The sequence below is a fragment of the Barbus barbus genome (genome assembly GCF_936440315.1).
Source record: "Barbus barbus genome assembly, chromosome: 11".
NCBI lineage: Eukaryota > Metazoa > Chordata > Actinopteri > Cypriniformes > Cyprinidae > Barbus > Barbus barbus.
Genome location: NC_136739.1, coordinates 10,814,700 through 10,831,134, shown reverse-complemented (window position 1 = coordinate 10,831,134; position 16,435 = coordinate 10,814,700). Strand labels below are relative to the sequence as shown.

General features: G+C 37.1%; 1 protein-coding gene across 1 annotated transcript in view; it reads right to left on the bottom strand.

The window, feature by feature from the left end:
* Positions 1 to 16,435, bottom strand: part of LOC306876619 (polypeptide N-acetylgalactosaminyltransferase 13-like) — a gene marked incomplete at its 3' end in the record, with an annotated part of 131,433 nt that overhangs the window by 18,894 nt on the left and 96,104 nt on the right. The window contains exons 6-8 of the mRNA XM_079427931.1: positions 14,882 to 15,052; positions 13,711 to 13,828; positions 13,339 to 13,519 (exon numbers count right to left, since the gene is read on the bottom strand). Of these exons, the coding sequence (XP_079284057.1) occupies positions 13,339 to 13,519; positions 13,711 to 13,828; positions 14,882 to 15,052 (470 nt within the window). The remainder of the gene's footprint in view (positions 1 to 13,338; positions 13,520 to 13,710; positions 13,829 to 14,881; positions 15,053 to 16,435) is intronic.

Below are 16,435 nucleotides of genomic sequence, written 5' to 3'. Positions count from 1 at the left end.
GGGGGGGGGGGGGGGGGGCAAAAAGCTGCATCCATGTGCATTCCTTCCTCACCATATTACACTGACTGAGAGGAACTATCATATAGGGGATCGAGATTTACTGGCAGTTAAGCTAGCACTTTAGGTTTGAGGGGGCCAAACACCCATTCCAAGTACTTTCGGACCACAAAAATCTGGAATACATTCAGCAGGCAAAGCGACTTAACCCCCGCCAGGAACATTGGTCCTTATTCTTTAACCAATTCCAGTTCATCTTGTCCTACCGCCTCTTCTCTAATAATCTAAAACCTGATGCGTTGTCCCGAGTATATGTAAACACTCCTCAGGAAGATGCCATTGCATCAATTATCCACAGTTCCAAGATAATAGCTCCTATCAGGTGTGATCTGGAAAATACTGTAAAACAAGCCTAAGCCCGAGAACCTGACTCAGGAGGGGGGCCAACCCACTGTCTGTTTGTCCCAAAAGCTGTCCGCTCCCAGATCCTCCAGTGGGGACACTCCTCTCATCTCACTAGTCATCCTGGTACTTCTCGCACTCTTGAGTTCCTCCAAAGATGATTTTGGTGGCCAACTATCAAGGAGAATGGGACAACATTTGTAAATGCATGTCCCACATGCAACACTAGATGGAGTTTAACCATCACTTTTTATCACTTTTCTCAGTAAATGCTCAATTTATATAAATTAATGGATTAAAACAGCATCCATTCATTCTCCAAACAGCTTGTCCTCTTGAAGGTCGCAGGGATACCAGAGCCTATCCCAGTGTTACAGAAAAACTGAGCATGTATATATGTATATTTTTAATCACATTAAAATCCATCAGCAAACAAATGCTAATTCTCTGTCTTTCTTTTCAGTTCATATTAAACAAACATGCACATTTAGGGATGATCTAGATGGGTGGTCTCTTCTATATTCGTGACTCTGCAGAGAGGGTAAAATGCATCTGCACGACACACACACACACACACACACACACACACACAAACACACACACACACACACACAGACCTGCTGACGTCCCAGAGGCCTCGGCAATCAGAGCTAAGGATGGGCGATACCTCTTATTTTATTTTCGATAAGTATCGTCGATATCGATTCCGATACCGATATCTGTAAACTAAAATGATCTTTTAAATTATTAAAAGAATATAATCAGTAATTATACTCACTTAATATTAGATTTTAAAGCCATGTTTTTTTTGTTGATCTTGTGTGCTTCAGTAGATGCCTTGAGGCAGAGCTGCTAGATGTGATCACTGGGTCTAAGTTATGTGCTATCTCCCCCCTCTGGGTCTCAATAGTCTCATTTAAAAGAATAGTTTATGCAAAAAAAAAAATAACAATCATTCACTTTCTCTCACTGTTCTTAACACATAAAATGCCCCCCCCCCCCACAAAAAAAAAGTCCTGCAGCTTCAAACTTCAAAGAGGATTAATATATATATATATATATATATTATATAGATATATATAGATACTGTAAATGTATCATATATATATATATATATATATATATAGATACTGTAAATGTATCATAAATGTAGTCCACATGAAGTCCACATTAAGTTAAAATTTAACAAACTGAAATGCATGTTGTTATTCACAGAAAATATTTGTTGTAGCTCTCAAATCTCGTTAAAATTTCGGGCATGTCACATTTGTTTTGAAACGCACATGAACCAAACTTGTGCACCCTTGCAAATTTTGTAATGAGACTTGAGATTTATAGCAAAAAAAAAAGATTTTTCTGTAAATAATCACTTATTAAATCTGTTCTTTACGCAAAGCTATCATATGGGTTCAGAAAACTTAAGGGTTAGTTCACCAAAAAAGTTTGTCAATTACTCACCCTCATATCGTTCCAAACCCATAAGACCTTCGTTCATCTTCGGAAAACAAATTAAGATATTATTTATGAAATCTGAGAGCTCTCTGACCCTCCATTTTTGGCTGAACTAACCCTTTAATAAAATGAATATTGTCCATGAATCATATGGACTACTTAAATACTGGTTTAACAGTACTGTTTTGTCCTTTTCATAGCTTGACTGCATGAACACAGCCCAGATTTGGCATGCATCTGGCACAGCTGGCATTCATCCGGCACTGGAATACAGCATGCGGGCCAAACATGGCCCAGATTTGGCAGAGGTGGTACCGGGTTTAAGACAGCAAACAAGACATGGGCCAGATGTAAAATGTAGTATTTGGCCCAGATGTCAAATATAGATATGTGGGCCACATAAGTATGACCGATCTTGACCCACATGTAAAATCCATTTCAAATATTTTTGAGTAAAATGCCAATGTTTTCCCTTACAGAAAGGTAATATATTCACATATATGTGAAACACTGTTAAATATTTTTAAATATATTTTGAAAATGCATAACATAAAGCTCATGTTGCGTGTTTAACTGTGTTTACATATATGAGAAATTATATGTATGCCTCATATGATATTATATCGTATATTATAGAATAGTATATCCTGTTGTTTTATATATATTTATATGGCTGCGGCTATTTGCACTAAGTGCAAATAGCAATAGATGCTATTTACACTCGGTGTAAATAGCAATTAGATGCTATTTACACAAATAGCATATTTTTTTAGTGACAGATGCTATTTACACTAAGTGCAAATAGCGATGGATTCTATTTACACTATGTTAAAATAGCAAGATTTTCTGCTATTTATACTACTTATTGCAAATAGTGGCAATTATCTGCACCTCCGTATTGTAGTACATTATAAAACAGGACGCAATAATATCGTACTGAGTGTAAATTATAATTTTATGGATGCCACCTTATTGGGACAATAAAGCCCTCCATACACCTACCCTAACCCTACCCGATACTTTATTTTCAACTTTTTGATTATTTCCTTAATTTTTATTGAAAATAAATGCCTTTCTGATGCAATATGAGATTTGAAAAGGGAGAAAAAAATGTTTGGCAAAAGGTGGGCTCGAAACTCGGGTCGCTCGCGTCAAAAAGCATATGCCTTACCATCTACACCACTGAAACTGATGTTATACTAGCTTCTTTTTTTAATGTTGACTAACCCAATCACACGTTAGTGGGTGGAGTTAGTGTAAATAGCCTTTGCCAACAAGATGGGCTATTTGCACTTAGTGTAAATAGACACTCCGTATTTATATACATTTATAAACAACTGACTTCAAACAATGTTTTGCATGCACTGCTTTCATATTCATTCAATTTACAGTTTGATGTAGGCCTACTATCCACTTAAACAATACATGATGAAGTTTCAGGACATTTTATTTGACTTTTATGTACTATTTATGGCTCATTCCAGAATTGTGGGGACATTTCAAGCTGAATGATTTATTTTTTATTTTTTCATATAATACACTTTAAATTTAACATTTTCTATATTTGCTGATCTTAAACTTGTAAGATTTTAGATATTTATTCTGAAAATCAATGCACTAACAGAAAAATCTCTCAACTCCGTTGTAGACAAATTGGGTCAAACATATACAGTTAACAAATGTAACAATTTAAAAACCTGTCCTCCCTAAAAGATTAATGTCTCTTAATCCATTAATTCAACTTGAAACCTAAAGATATATAGACTTTTTTTAGAGTAAAATATCAACACGTTTAACTGAAAAGTTGCCAACATGGTGTGCATTTTCTCTATACATAGCTTTAAAAATGAATGAAATTCTTACAAATTTCAGGTAGAAGTAGTACTATTTAGGCTAATAAGCTGCTGATCAATTTGTTAACAATAAAACACATATAATTATCATTTTTAAAGCAAAACTTTAAACAAACTGAGTTGACATTGATGGTAACAGAGTTAACATCAGAAAACAGAGTTGTAGTTAAAAGACCAAAAACAGCAACATTTTCTGCCAGATTATGAAACTGAAACCATTTTAAATGTAACAACTATTTAATTTTATAAAATACATGTGAATTACAGATCTTTCATGTAATTGAAAATTAACTTCATGTGTCCGAAGTTCTGGAAAATAAAATGACAGAGCTGCTCCCTCAACCTGGGCATGCAAATTAGTTATTGGCAATTTCTGCCCATGTCTTTATTTAGTATTTAAATATGCACTATGCAAGTTTTTTTTTATAGACTTAATAAAAGACATAGGTCTTCATTCAAGGAATAGCAGTTTGCAAGAATTTTATATTTACATCGAAGCCATATGTTTACATTAGTATTTATAAACATAGCAAAACAAGCTTGTATTTTGAGTAGTGGTGCTTTTTTTATTTTTGTGCGTCTATCTCTGTCTATTTTCTGCCTTCCTTACAGGGTCAACATCAGTGTTAATTTCGTTGACGAAGACGACAACGAAAAATATTCGTCAACGAACCTTTTTCTGTGACTAAGACGAGACGTTGACGAGCTAAAACTAATATCTGATGATAAAAACTATGACGAAATTTATGCCACATCTTCGTTAACAAGACGAGACGGGACTAAAACGTTATTTGAGGACTACCGGACATTCAAAATACATCCTATAGGCTAAGTTAACTGTCTTGTCTTTCAAAATGTGCGTCTCTGTCATTGGATAAGGTGCATTTGCACGGCAGCCGCAGTGGACGGATAGCCTACCAAAACGCGAACTAGCGATCTGAAACAATGGCCTCAGCACCTGTTTTTTTATTGTTTTTAAAAAGTGAATGAGAGATTCACTGCAAAATCATAATAACACTTTTGACAAATAATTAATCTACTATTAGTGTATCCTAAACATTTTGTACAAATAAATGAGAATTAAGAATAAATACATACATCAATGCCTTCCAAAGATTCCTAACAAAGGAAGTGACCACACTTTTTTCTATGAATGCTTTAAAGATTGTTATGCCTTTTTATAACTGAAGTAAAAAAGTTGACCAGAATGTAGGGACAGGCACAATTTTTATTTTATTTTATTTTGTATTAATGAAATGACAAATATTACAAAAATTAGATATTTTATGCAATTTTTTATGTAACTTAATAGAGTAAACCCAAAAATATGAAAATTAGACTTAATTATTTCATGATAATTCAAGCTGAATGTATGAATCAGGAGGCGAAGACAGTCAATAATAGTAGTGGCAGTTTTTCAGTTATTATTTTCAAGACAAAATGTCTCTTAAGGGTAAGTTTAGTCCCTAAAGTTACATAAATAATACATACAACCATTACTGACACTTTCTTACATGTAATTGACACATTTCTGTTGAATCTTTCCTTTACAGGAATGGTTTAGTGTCTTCAAACAGACCATTAGAATCACAACCGTTAACTAGCTATAGAGGCTAACTATTAGAGGTAAGATAACGATAGATTTGAGCTCTTATTAATGAACGTTTGAGCTTTTAAGCACATTTTATGTGTAGATGAGCGGCTTTGATACTTTTGTATATGTTTTGCTGGACATTTGTCAATAGATAAATGGAAGTCACTATAAACTAATTAATTTAACCTAAAGGTCTGCACTGTGGGGTCAATCGGTGACGTCACTTACATGGGCTAAAATGGGCTGAAACTATTTCAAACACGTTTTTAGCTTTCATTGCAAACAAACATTGACAAATTGTACTCTGATTTCAGGAGCGTCACAACCCTGACTGATGGCTGAACTGATGGCTGTGCTTCGGAGCTCCTGTTGAAGAACATCTCCAAAGCACCATGAACCATCTGACTAGTAAGTAAAACCTCAAACATTCAAAAGTTGATCAAATATTCAAAATAATATATCAAGTAAATATCAAATATTTCCTGTATGTCCTACGAGGCCATCTTGTTTAACTCTGCTCTGAGGACACTTCATACATAACAACCTACAGAGGGGTCCATCATAATTCGAAAAAAGACACAGATGATAATAAAAAAGTTATTTAAAATTAAAATGAATAATGGTAAGACAGAACCTGCGTACCTTGAACGTACCACACTTCAAACGGTAACGGTCTGTATGTATATTATTTTCTAAACTTTAAATGTAGTGAAGTTTTTGTTCAAGTAGACTTTGTTGCTTGTGGAAACCTCACGCGAGCCTGAAAGGTACTTAAAATTTAAAATCTTATTTGCACTCTTGAAGACTGTTCACCAAAGACTAAATTTTAGTCTGGCAGAATGTTCTGCACATTTCACCACTGAGGCCAAAATGAGCATTGTGAATGTAAGAGCCTCACACTACATTGTATTTCAGTGCAGTTCGTGAAGACAGATAACCTGGACAGAAGTCAGTTCTAGATCCTGCCTCCATACCAGACTTCTCACTCACAAGGATTGCTGTCTAATAGATAATATGTGTACTCTTCAGAGTGAGGTGCATTCAGATATTATTCAGGGACATGAACACTTGAATATTGCAAAAATAGAGAAAGTACCTTATCTAAGAATTTTATGTTAATTGCGTAAACATATCATTTTTTGTTTTGTTTTGCAAAGCACCTAAAAGCCAAATTAACACTGCCATACTCCAACAGGGTGAAAACACTGACCATGCAAAACAAATAAGCATGTTAGTTTTGTGGAAGTGTGAACTGATCATAATGCTGTATGTTAGATGTGAGATTCATTCAACTTGGTTTGCTGATTAAACATGATTAAATATTTGTTCAGAATATCGTTGTTGTTGTGACTATTCATCTGGGAGGGGTGTGTCTCTCAAGTGGCTTGGTTATGGTTTTGTTGAGGCTGACACGTGGAACCCATCTGGTCCAGAGTATAGGACCAGAATAAGGCCAGCAATGTCATACAGGACCTTAGATCCCACATAGCAATTTTTATCTGGCCCAGCTCCGGCCCACACAATCAGCTTTTGCTTGGCCCACATACCACAATGAATTACGGTCCTAGTGTGGACCAGGTCTGGATTCCAGACAAGGGCCACGCATGGGCCATAACTGGCCCAAGTATCAGCCAATTTAATTACCCATAACTGGCCCTTAATTGGAATCCAGACCTGGTCCACACTAGGACTGTAATTCATAGTGGTATGTGGTCCAAGCAAAAGCTGATCATGTGGGCCAGAGAAAATTGCTATGTGGGAATAACCATTTTCATTGTATGAATAATAGTGTGAATTAGCAGTCTTAGCATACTTGGACAGAATTAGCATCCTTGGACAGCTCTTTGGTCTTGGCCATGGTGGAGAGCTTGGAATCTGATTGATTGATTGCTTCTGTGGACAGGTGTCTTTTCTACAGGTAACAAACTGAGATTAGGAGCACTCCCTTTAAGAGAGTGCTCCTAATCTCAGCCCCTTACCTGTATAAAAGACACCTGGGAGCCAGAAATCTTGCTGATTGATAGGGGATCAAATACTTATTTCACTCATTTAAAATGCAAATAAATGTATAACTTTTTTGAAATGCGTTTTTCTGGATTTTGTTGTTGTTATTCTGTCTCTCACTGTTCAAATAAGCCTACCATTAAAATTATAGACTGATAATTTCTTTGTCAGTGGGCAAACGTACAAACACTGGTTTTGTAATATGACAAGAGTGAGCCCGTTATGCAGAAAAGACCCCGGGCGTTCAGATTATAAAACCTGGTAAATGTGGATGGCGAGGCCCAACCGGCCGCCGCACAAATCTCTGCAATGGACACACCGCTAGACCACGCCCAGGAAGAGGCAACGAGGCAGGTGGGGCACACAGAGAGATCCTGCAGATCTCCCAAATGCTTTACCTATGCTAACGCCAGTAGCAGAGGGCCAACACATCCTTGTCATTCGAAAAATAAGTTGGGCAATGAGAGTTGTCTCCTAAGGCGAAGAGGTCAACTTCTGCCCTGCTGAAGATCTCCCAGATTCTGTAAACCGTTTGTGGGTGGAGCATCCACTCGTCCGAGGGGACATTGCTCCATGATAGCATGTCTGCTCCCTAGTTCAACCTGCCCGGCACATGCATTGCTCTCAGTGAACGCAAGTTGAGCTGAGCCCATTCCAAGAGGCGCTCTACCAGAATAAAGAGACGCTTCGAGGAGAGACCACCCTGGCGATTTATATAGGACACCACCGTCATGCTGTCTGAATGGACTAAGAGGTGGTATCCCGTTAGGTGTGGCAGAAAGGAGCGAAGGTCCAAACACACTGCCAGCATTTCCAGGCAGTTAATGTGAAGCCGAAAACCGGTTTGCTGTCGCACAGCGCTCTCCAACCTGTGTTGGAAGCATCTATCGAGACCACCTTCCTTCTGTAGACGATTCCCAAGGGCACGCCTCGTTCCATCCACTGAAGGTCTTTCCAAGGGGCCAGAGCTCCTATGCAGACCTGGCCCACCTTGACACAAAGACGTCCGAGACGCCAGGCGTGGTGTGGAACACGTGGTTTCAGCCAGTACTGAAGGGGCCGCATGCGAAGCAGACCCAACTGAAGTACCGGAAATGCATGAGGCCCAGCATCTTTTGAAACACCTTGAGAGGGCGAGAGGCTCCAATTTTGAATGAAGCCGCGAGCTGCTGAATGGCACGTTCTGGCGCGATTACCTCCCTCATTTGATCCGAGAACTGTTCCTAGGAACGATCTCCATAGGCTGGGGGACAGAGCGCTCTTGGTAAAATTGACCCTGAGTCCCAGGCATTATAAGTGGCTGTGAAGGAAGGATCTGTGAGATAGTAGCTCGTCCTCCGTCTGGGCCAGAATGAGCCATTTGTGAAGATAATTCAAAATGCGGATTCCCATCTGTCTCAGCGGGGAAAGAGCTTTGTGAAAGTGCGAGGAACTAGGGACAGTCCAAAGGGAAGTTCCGTGTATTGATAAGCCACTCCCTCGAAGGCAAATCTCAAGAATCATCTGTGGTGGGGGACTATATGGATGTGCAAGTAGGCGTCTTTCAGCTCCAGCGAAAAGAACCAGTCCCCTGGGTATACTTGTGAGAGGAAACAACGCTGCTGAATCGCGGGGGTCTTCGAGTGAATTGAAGTGTATGACCTCATTTTATTATCCCCAAAACCCAGTCTGACACTCCGGGGATGGCCTACCAGGCCTCGGCCTGTGTGGCGAGCGCTTAAATTGGATCGAGCGACAGGCCACCTTGCAGGGACCTGACACTCGTGATAAGAGGAAGAGGAAATTTGCTCTCTTATTGAAAATGTTTGTGTTTTATTTTTCTCGCTATAACAGCGATCAGATGTGTGGGTACTATTTGATCACGCCCAGAGTTCACAACGGTGTTTACCACAAACACATTGCCGTCGGCACCCGGAACTGAACAGGGTGCTTGGAGGCACAACAGAGGCTGCTTGGGGGGTGGTCCGGCTGTGGCGAGACTTGGCCCCTTCCTCTTTCTATCCCTCTGGTCACTATCTCGGGCCGGGGTCCCTGGGCCCGGATGCATGAAAGTAAGTAATTTGACTTAGGGGTATCCCTAAGGGTAAAAAAATCCCTGAGGTAAGGGAATTCTTTAAGAGCGTTGCAACAAACATCTTTACAGTCAACCCTTACCTAAGTGTTTCACAATAGTTTCTGGCGAAGTTACTACATCTCACAATAAACATAGATGTGTATATCTCTGACAATAAACAGAACATAACCAAATACAAACCTAACCAACTAAAACACAAACAAATAAACGAGCGCTGCCCGTTTCTGCGCTGCTTTGTGTAGAGTTGTTACCATGGAAACCACTTTGTAACTGCAGTTAAAGCGCCTCCTGCTGACCAATGACGGAAATTTTACCAAATGTGAAAATTAACCCATGTTTTGACGCTGCAAACACGCAGAGTTGTAAATGTGAACAGGTGGCTCAACAAGAAGATAATGCATTATAAAAATCTAAACAATTAAGGCATACATTACATTTACATTATTAATTAATGTAATAATTGATCAATAATAATTGTTTAAATTAATATAATAATTGAAACAACTCATCCATTTTCTTAAATTATATATTTGTATATATATTATGTTTTGTGAAAACCTGTAACCAATGCTTTTTACAGTCATTTTACAGTTTAATATGTTACCATATCATTGCCCTACTATGCTTATATGATATTTTATTTGTGCAGGTGTTAAATGTCGTAAGTCTTACATTTGATCTTAAAAATCATAAAAATACTGAGATTAAGATGATGTAAGGGAGCTGTTTTGGTCCCTTAAATTTATCAAGGTGAAATAGTTACTAAGGACTCTGTAGCAACACTTAAGGGAGCACTTAGATAATTAAGGGGAATACTTAATGACAGCCTTAAGGTTACTTAAGTTGACCCTTAGAATTTTTAGCTTAGGGATTGTGCAGCTGGAGGTGCGAACTGCTGAGTTGGTGCTGTCTTGGGGCGACTGGAAGCAGCTGCAGAACTGGAGTGCTTTGGCAAGAAGTGTCGCATTGCCTGGGACGACGTCTGCACGGTGGTGAAGCATTTCGTGAAACCCTTAACCGCAAGTCCAAACAGGCCGGTGGGTGAGACCGGGAAGTCTAGGAAGGGGACTTTATCTGCATCCTTGATCTCCGTAAGGGTTAACCAAGAGTGTTTTACAGTATTTGCTAAATATATGGTAGCAAATAGCTTAATTATACAGAACATTAATTAGGTAAAGTGATACACAAATTGAAAGGGGAAATAATAAAATATTACAATTATATGAAATAAATATAAAAATATATCCCTATCAAGTTAATATAACCTAATAATAATAATAATAATAATAATATACAAATATTAAATTAAATGTTTAATGTTAATAAAAAATACTTTATCCATCTCTGATAATCCCGGGTTGCTATGGTCATGTAGGTTTGTTTATGCATTAAACTCGTGGCCACGACTAAATTAAGTGAACCGAAGACGTCCCCTCCCGTTCACCGTAGTCATTAGTATTAGTAGACCGTCTGCTTAATACCTTCTGACACTTTATTTTCATGGGTCCACAACATACAACATACTGACTATGAGAAACATTGCAAGTGTATGTCAACTTATTCTACTAACCCTAAACTTAACCTAACAGTCTACTCTGAGAGTTTGTAGACATGTAGCTGCCAATTAATGAGTCAAAGTCAAAATTAATTTATAAAGCACTTTTTTAGAACGAACGACTCAAACCCGAGACTCGATAGACGAACTAATCAATTCTCTTTCCGGCTCAGGCTGCATTGGTTAAGCGTATGGGGCTGTCACGTGATGAACGAACGACTCAAACCCGACAATGCTGTGCAATGCGCATGCGCGACTGAACGAATCACTCCCCGAGACGACTCGTTCTTCCCGAGTCACATTAAAGATTCGTTCAAAATGAACGAATCGTTCAAGAACGACCCATCACTACCCATCACTAGTCACGAGACTCCGTTCATCTCTGCTGCTGTTCGTTTCTGGAAGAAGACGCGCTAAGTAAAGGCTGGATTTACCTCCGAATAAGAGCCAAGAGTTCATCCAGAATACATCGATCTGATAAGTAAGTAAATGCTTCTTTTTTGCATTAGTTAGCATGTTATTGTGACAAACCTGAACGCGTTTAGTTGGGTTTTCCCCAAACGACAACATGATGAATGCTACGCATCTAAGAATGTTTACTGTTCACAAATAGATTTAATACCGTGCTAAACAATAACAATTCGTTTCTCAGATATAAAATATCCTTTTTTTAATGGTACAAAGTACATCCTTTTGTAGTTCACAGCATACTTGAGTCTATGGCTGGAGAATCATAACAGCTTCTATAAAATCATACATACTAGACTATATGACTGCACAATCATAGTTGTTTTTCTCCCAAACTGTAATTCCAGACTACAGTGTTTGAATATGATGGACAATTCATTGTATTTCAATTTCTTACAGCACAATGATGTTTTCATGCTCTATATAAAACAATAAAAGTAATATGAGAGTATACTGTAACATGATGAATGCCACGAGTCTAAGTATGTTTACAACATGTTTATTATTAATAGTCTTCTCTGTTCAAAAATAGATTTAAATAACGTGCTAAACAATAATAATTAGTTTCTCAGTTATAAAATATTTTTTTATAGTACAAATTACATCCTTTTGTGGTTCACAGCATACATGAGTCTATGGCTGCAGAATCATAACAGCTTCTATAAAATCATGCATACTAGGCTGTATGACTACAAAATCATAGTTGTGTTTTTTTTGGTTTTTTTTCCCCAAACTGTTGTTTTCATGCTCCATATAAAACAATAAAAGTAATATGAGAGTACATTGTAACATGATGAATGCTACGAGTCTAAGTATGTTTACAACGTTTATTATTAATAGCCTACTCTGTTCAAAAATAGATTTTAATAACATACTAAACAATAATTAGTTTCTCAGATATAAAATGTATTTTTTTGTGTACGATAGTACAAAGCATGCATGAGTTTATGCTCACAAATGTGTTTTTTTTTTGGTTGTTTGTATTTTATTGAATCAGGTACCTGAACCACAGATGAATCCTGATGACTTTCTTCAAGATGTTTTCCTCTGAGAGCGCTGTACCAACATCAGATGGTCAACTACACTGATATTCTATGGTAAAACAAGATCCTTGACAACTGATTGTTTTTTCTTCTTGAATCCATGGAAATAAGTAAATGTCAGGTATTTGTTTCACTTGTTGAACAGAAAATGTTGCAGGAATGACTGTTCACATCTCTGTGGTTAGATCAGTGTACACAATAATGTGTCTTTGACCTTCATTATGTATGTTTTGATTATACTGTGTTGTAAATAAAATACAAATAATTTAAAAACACATTTTTTCAGTCTCCTCACACACTCTCTCTTACCTGCCTCAGTCACAGTCACACTGATGGACCATTAGCAGCTTTAGGGGAGGGCCCTTTGTCTCTCAGGTGAGAATCACTTAATATTTAAGACCATTACCACTCCCTCGCATATACGCTTTCGATCACAAAACATGTCTTTAAAATTTTTAATCAATATATTGTTTTCTGTGAATGAGTAAGCTGAATGATTTTCACATAATTGTGAAGTAAATATTCTAGCCTAGAAGACTGATTACACAAAAGTCTTATTCAGGACTATTTAGTGTGGCTTTTATGCCTTATTTCAGCTACATTTTTTCCCCAAAACTTACTAACCACGCATGATATTTTTTTTTCTAACAAATGCAAACATGTACATCCACCTTAGTCACATATTATTGTAGCATAGTTTGTGCTGAATACAAAAAAAATACATGTTTAATAGTATATTATAAGTAGCTGAAATAAGCACAAATATCAGGGCATGTCAACACATCTCAAGGGCCCCAAAATTACATCAGACCCCAGAGGGTTAAAGCTACAAAGATAATGTGATGGTCCATCTCAGTAAGTGAAGTGCCATTTATTGATTTCCTGAAGAGTATTACCTGGTGAGATGATGTAGAAGAAATCTTTGAACTCATCCATCCAGACTTCAGCCAATCGTCTGTTGTTTTTGTTGATCACCTGACCAGTTCCACCAGGGAAGCTGTATGGTGTGGCCTTCCGGAACACATGGCCTACATGAGAACATGTGACTATCTCTAGAGATCCTCCACACTGCCAGATCTATTCACACACATACAAAATAAATACAATTAGAATCATCAAGGATCTTTAAAACTTGGCCATATACAATTACAATATAAAACTTCCAGCATGTATTTATGAATATAATATTGCAGAAAAACATTATGTAAGACATTTATGACCGTTGCTATTTTTTTATATTTTAAACTACCGAAAAATGGAGCTCTCACCCTAAAAGACATCTCAAGATTTTCTCCTCCCCATATGTCCATGCCTGAATCATAGGTGCCAATATCTTCAAAATAAGTTCTGTCAATAGAGAACAGACCTCCTGCCATTGTGGGAGTTCTGTGGACAAGATTCAAACCTTAAAATGAATTAGTCTGACAGGGTGTATATACTGTAGGATATATATATATATATATATATATATGTATATAGCTAGGTTAAGTGATGTGAACCACTGTAGTCTGTGTAAGGGAATCCTCTGATCAATAACCTTCTTTATAGGGGTGTAATGATACATCGATAAGGATCATTAAATATCAATCAAATGACTACCAATATGATGTAGAGATTCAATGTGTTATATATATATATGTATGCATTTTCCGTATTATTATTATTTTTTTAAATTGCATACCTCATTTTGTTGTTTATTTCCTAATGTGGATACTAGATGTACACATTTTACAGAGTACAGAAAAATGACAGACTTTTTTCACAACTGTCATTGCTTGTCCCATTGAACAAGCCAATGATGAGCTGTCATTAGATGACTACTGATCTCATGCATGTCTAAAGGTTTGGTTGTTGTTATTTTGGTTACATTTGTGAGTTGTAATAAAAATGTAACTGTGTAAAAACAACATACAGGTTGATTGCAGGGCTCAAAAAAAAAAATCAAAATCATATTACCATGTCAATACACTGTACATATTACATATTGCACGTCCAAATTACAAGACTTTTGCACTGACAACTCTTGACTTTTGCACATCATGTTTGGAAGACATAAAGTAAAATTAATTCAGTTTAAATCAATCCTTTATAAAAATCCTCAGGATAATGAAAGAACTGTTTTAAAGAGTTGATGATATCAGATGTTAGATTCACATCTTACTTAATGATAATGTAACTGGCAGTGCTGCAGTGACAACAACTAAACAATTGTGGTGCCTACATAACATGCTGTCTGCTCAATTAACCAAGAAAAATATAATTATTTGGAACAAAGGCTCTGTGTCTTTACCATTGTAATGCATGGTGTGTTTGAAAGAAACAATGTAGCACAGATTATTTCATGGGTTATTCTCACAGCCATTTGTGAATAATTAACAGAATAATGTGCTTACATCATTCACGCTAAAATTGAAAACAAAATGCTTTAAATTGTATTACCTAACAGGAAGGGTTCTGTCCCCCTTGCGTCGGTCCATCTCTCTCTGAGGAACTGGATACCATCTGAAGTTGAGCTTCCAGTTGAATCCCCCATAGGTCATATCTGAGCCGGCCATGTACTCGAATGTCTCATCACTGATGACATCAATGATTGGACAGACCACAGCCCTCCTAGAATGACAAACAAAAATAACCCTTTCACCTTCAGCCCAGTGTTGCAGTGGAAAATAGGGCATTTTGACAAGAATTTTTAACATATCAAATTATAGGCTTATACAAATGATAATTACAAAAATAGCATAAGAAAGCTACGAAAAAAATGGAGAATAAAAAAGAATAGTTAAAAATTCCTTCTCTGCCAAACAAAATAACTGCTTTTTAGTTTACGTTACTTTAAGATTAATACATTTTTAAACATTTCCATGTTCATACCTTTTCATCAACAAACATACTCCTATAGAATGGCTGTATAGTATTTAATTTAGTGTAGGGACCAATTCAGTTGCTTATTAGTATGCCTATTATTAACATATTGACTGTTTATTAGTACTTATAAAGCAAATATTCTGCATGACCATATTCTACATCCCTAATCACCTAAATAAAGTGTGACCTAATGGCTCAAATGGTCACACCACCCTAAGATCCTGGATTCAGATGAATTTCAGGTTTAAACTGGAAGCTTTAGCTATAGTTAACAGTCCAAAATGACTTTGCATCAGGTCAGCCTACATAGGTTTATTTTGCAATAATGCCCAACTGACTAGACATTATCCTTTGTGCAGCAGAAAAGACCCAGACACATTTCCAAATAGAAACAGTCCACATTGTAGCTCATGCTTCCAGAATGTTAATTGGATAAACACCTCCAGCACCACTAGACCAATTCTGATCAATGCAAACTCAATACACGGACCGCATTATGCTATACACACCGAAATGATCAACTTATCCCTTACTGCTTTGTGATTTGGCTGGACGTTGAAATAAAAATCTTTAAAGCATGCAGCACAAAGCACATGCTCACACAGATAGGTTTCCTGTATTAAAGCACCTGAGTGAATGTGAGTGTCTGACTGAGTGTGCTTGTAAAAGTAACAAGATATCCTCAGTAATGTAATTCTGAATCAGTGTTCTGTACCTGAATCTGTGTGAACGTAATAAAGATTACTTTACAAATGGAGGACACGTCACACTTACTGACAGGTAACAGTATTATACTTTGAGAGACCATGGACTAAAGCAGTTGGAAAGGTAAGCATGCCACGCAAGGTAAATAAGCAATAGAACAAATTTATGCCTAAGTCGATTACTGGTTCGAATTTAATTGTGTATGGACATTTATGTGGACTTTCACCTAAACATCCAAACATTTACCCAGACACTTTACCTATTTTTGCAACATTAATCCACAGGCAACATCACCACTGCATTTGTAAGTATCTTGGTAGTGATGCATTTTTTTTCTAAACCAGGAGTCCGGGACCCACTAGGGCCACAAGATGGCTTAAAATGATTAAACATGAGACAAAACACACTTTAAAATAAACTAAA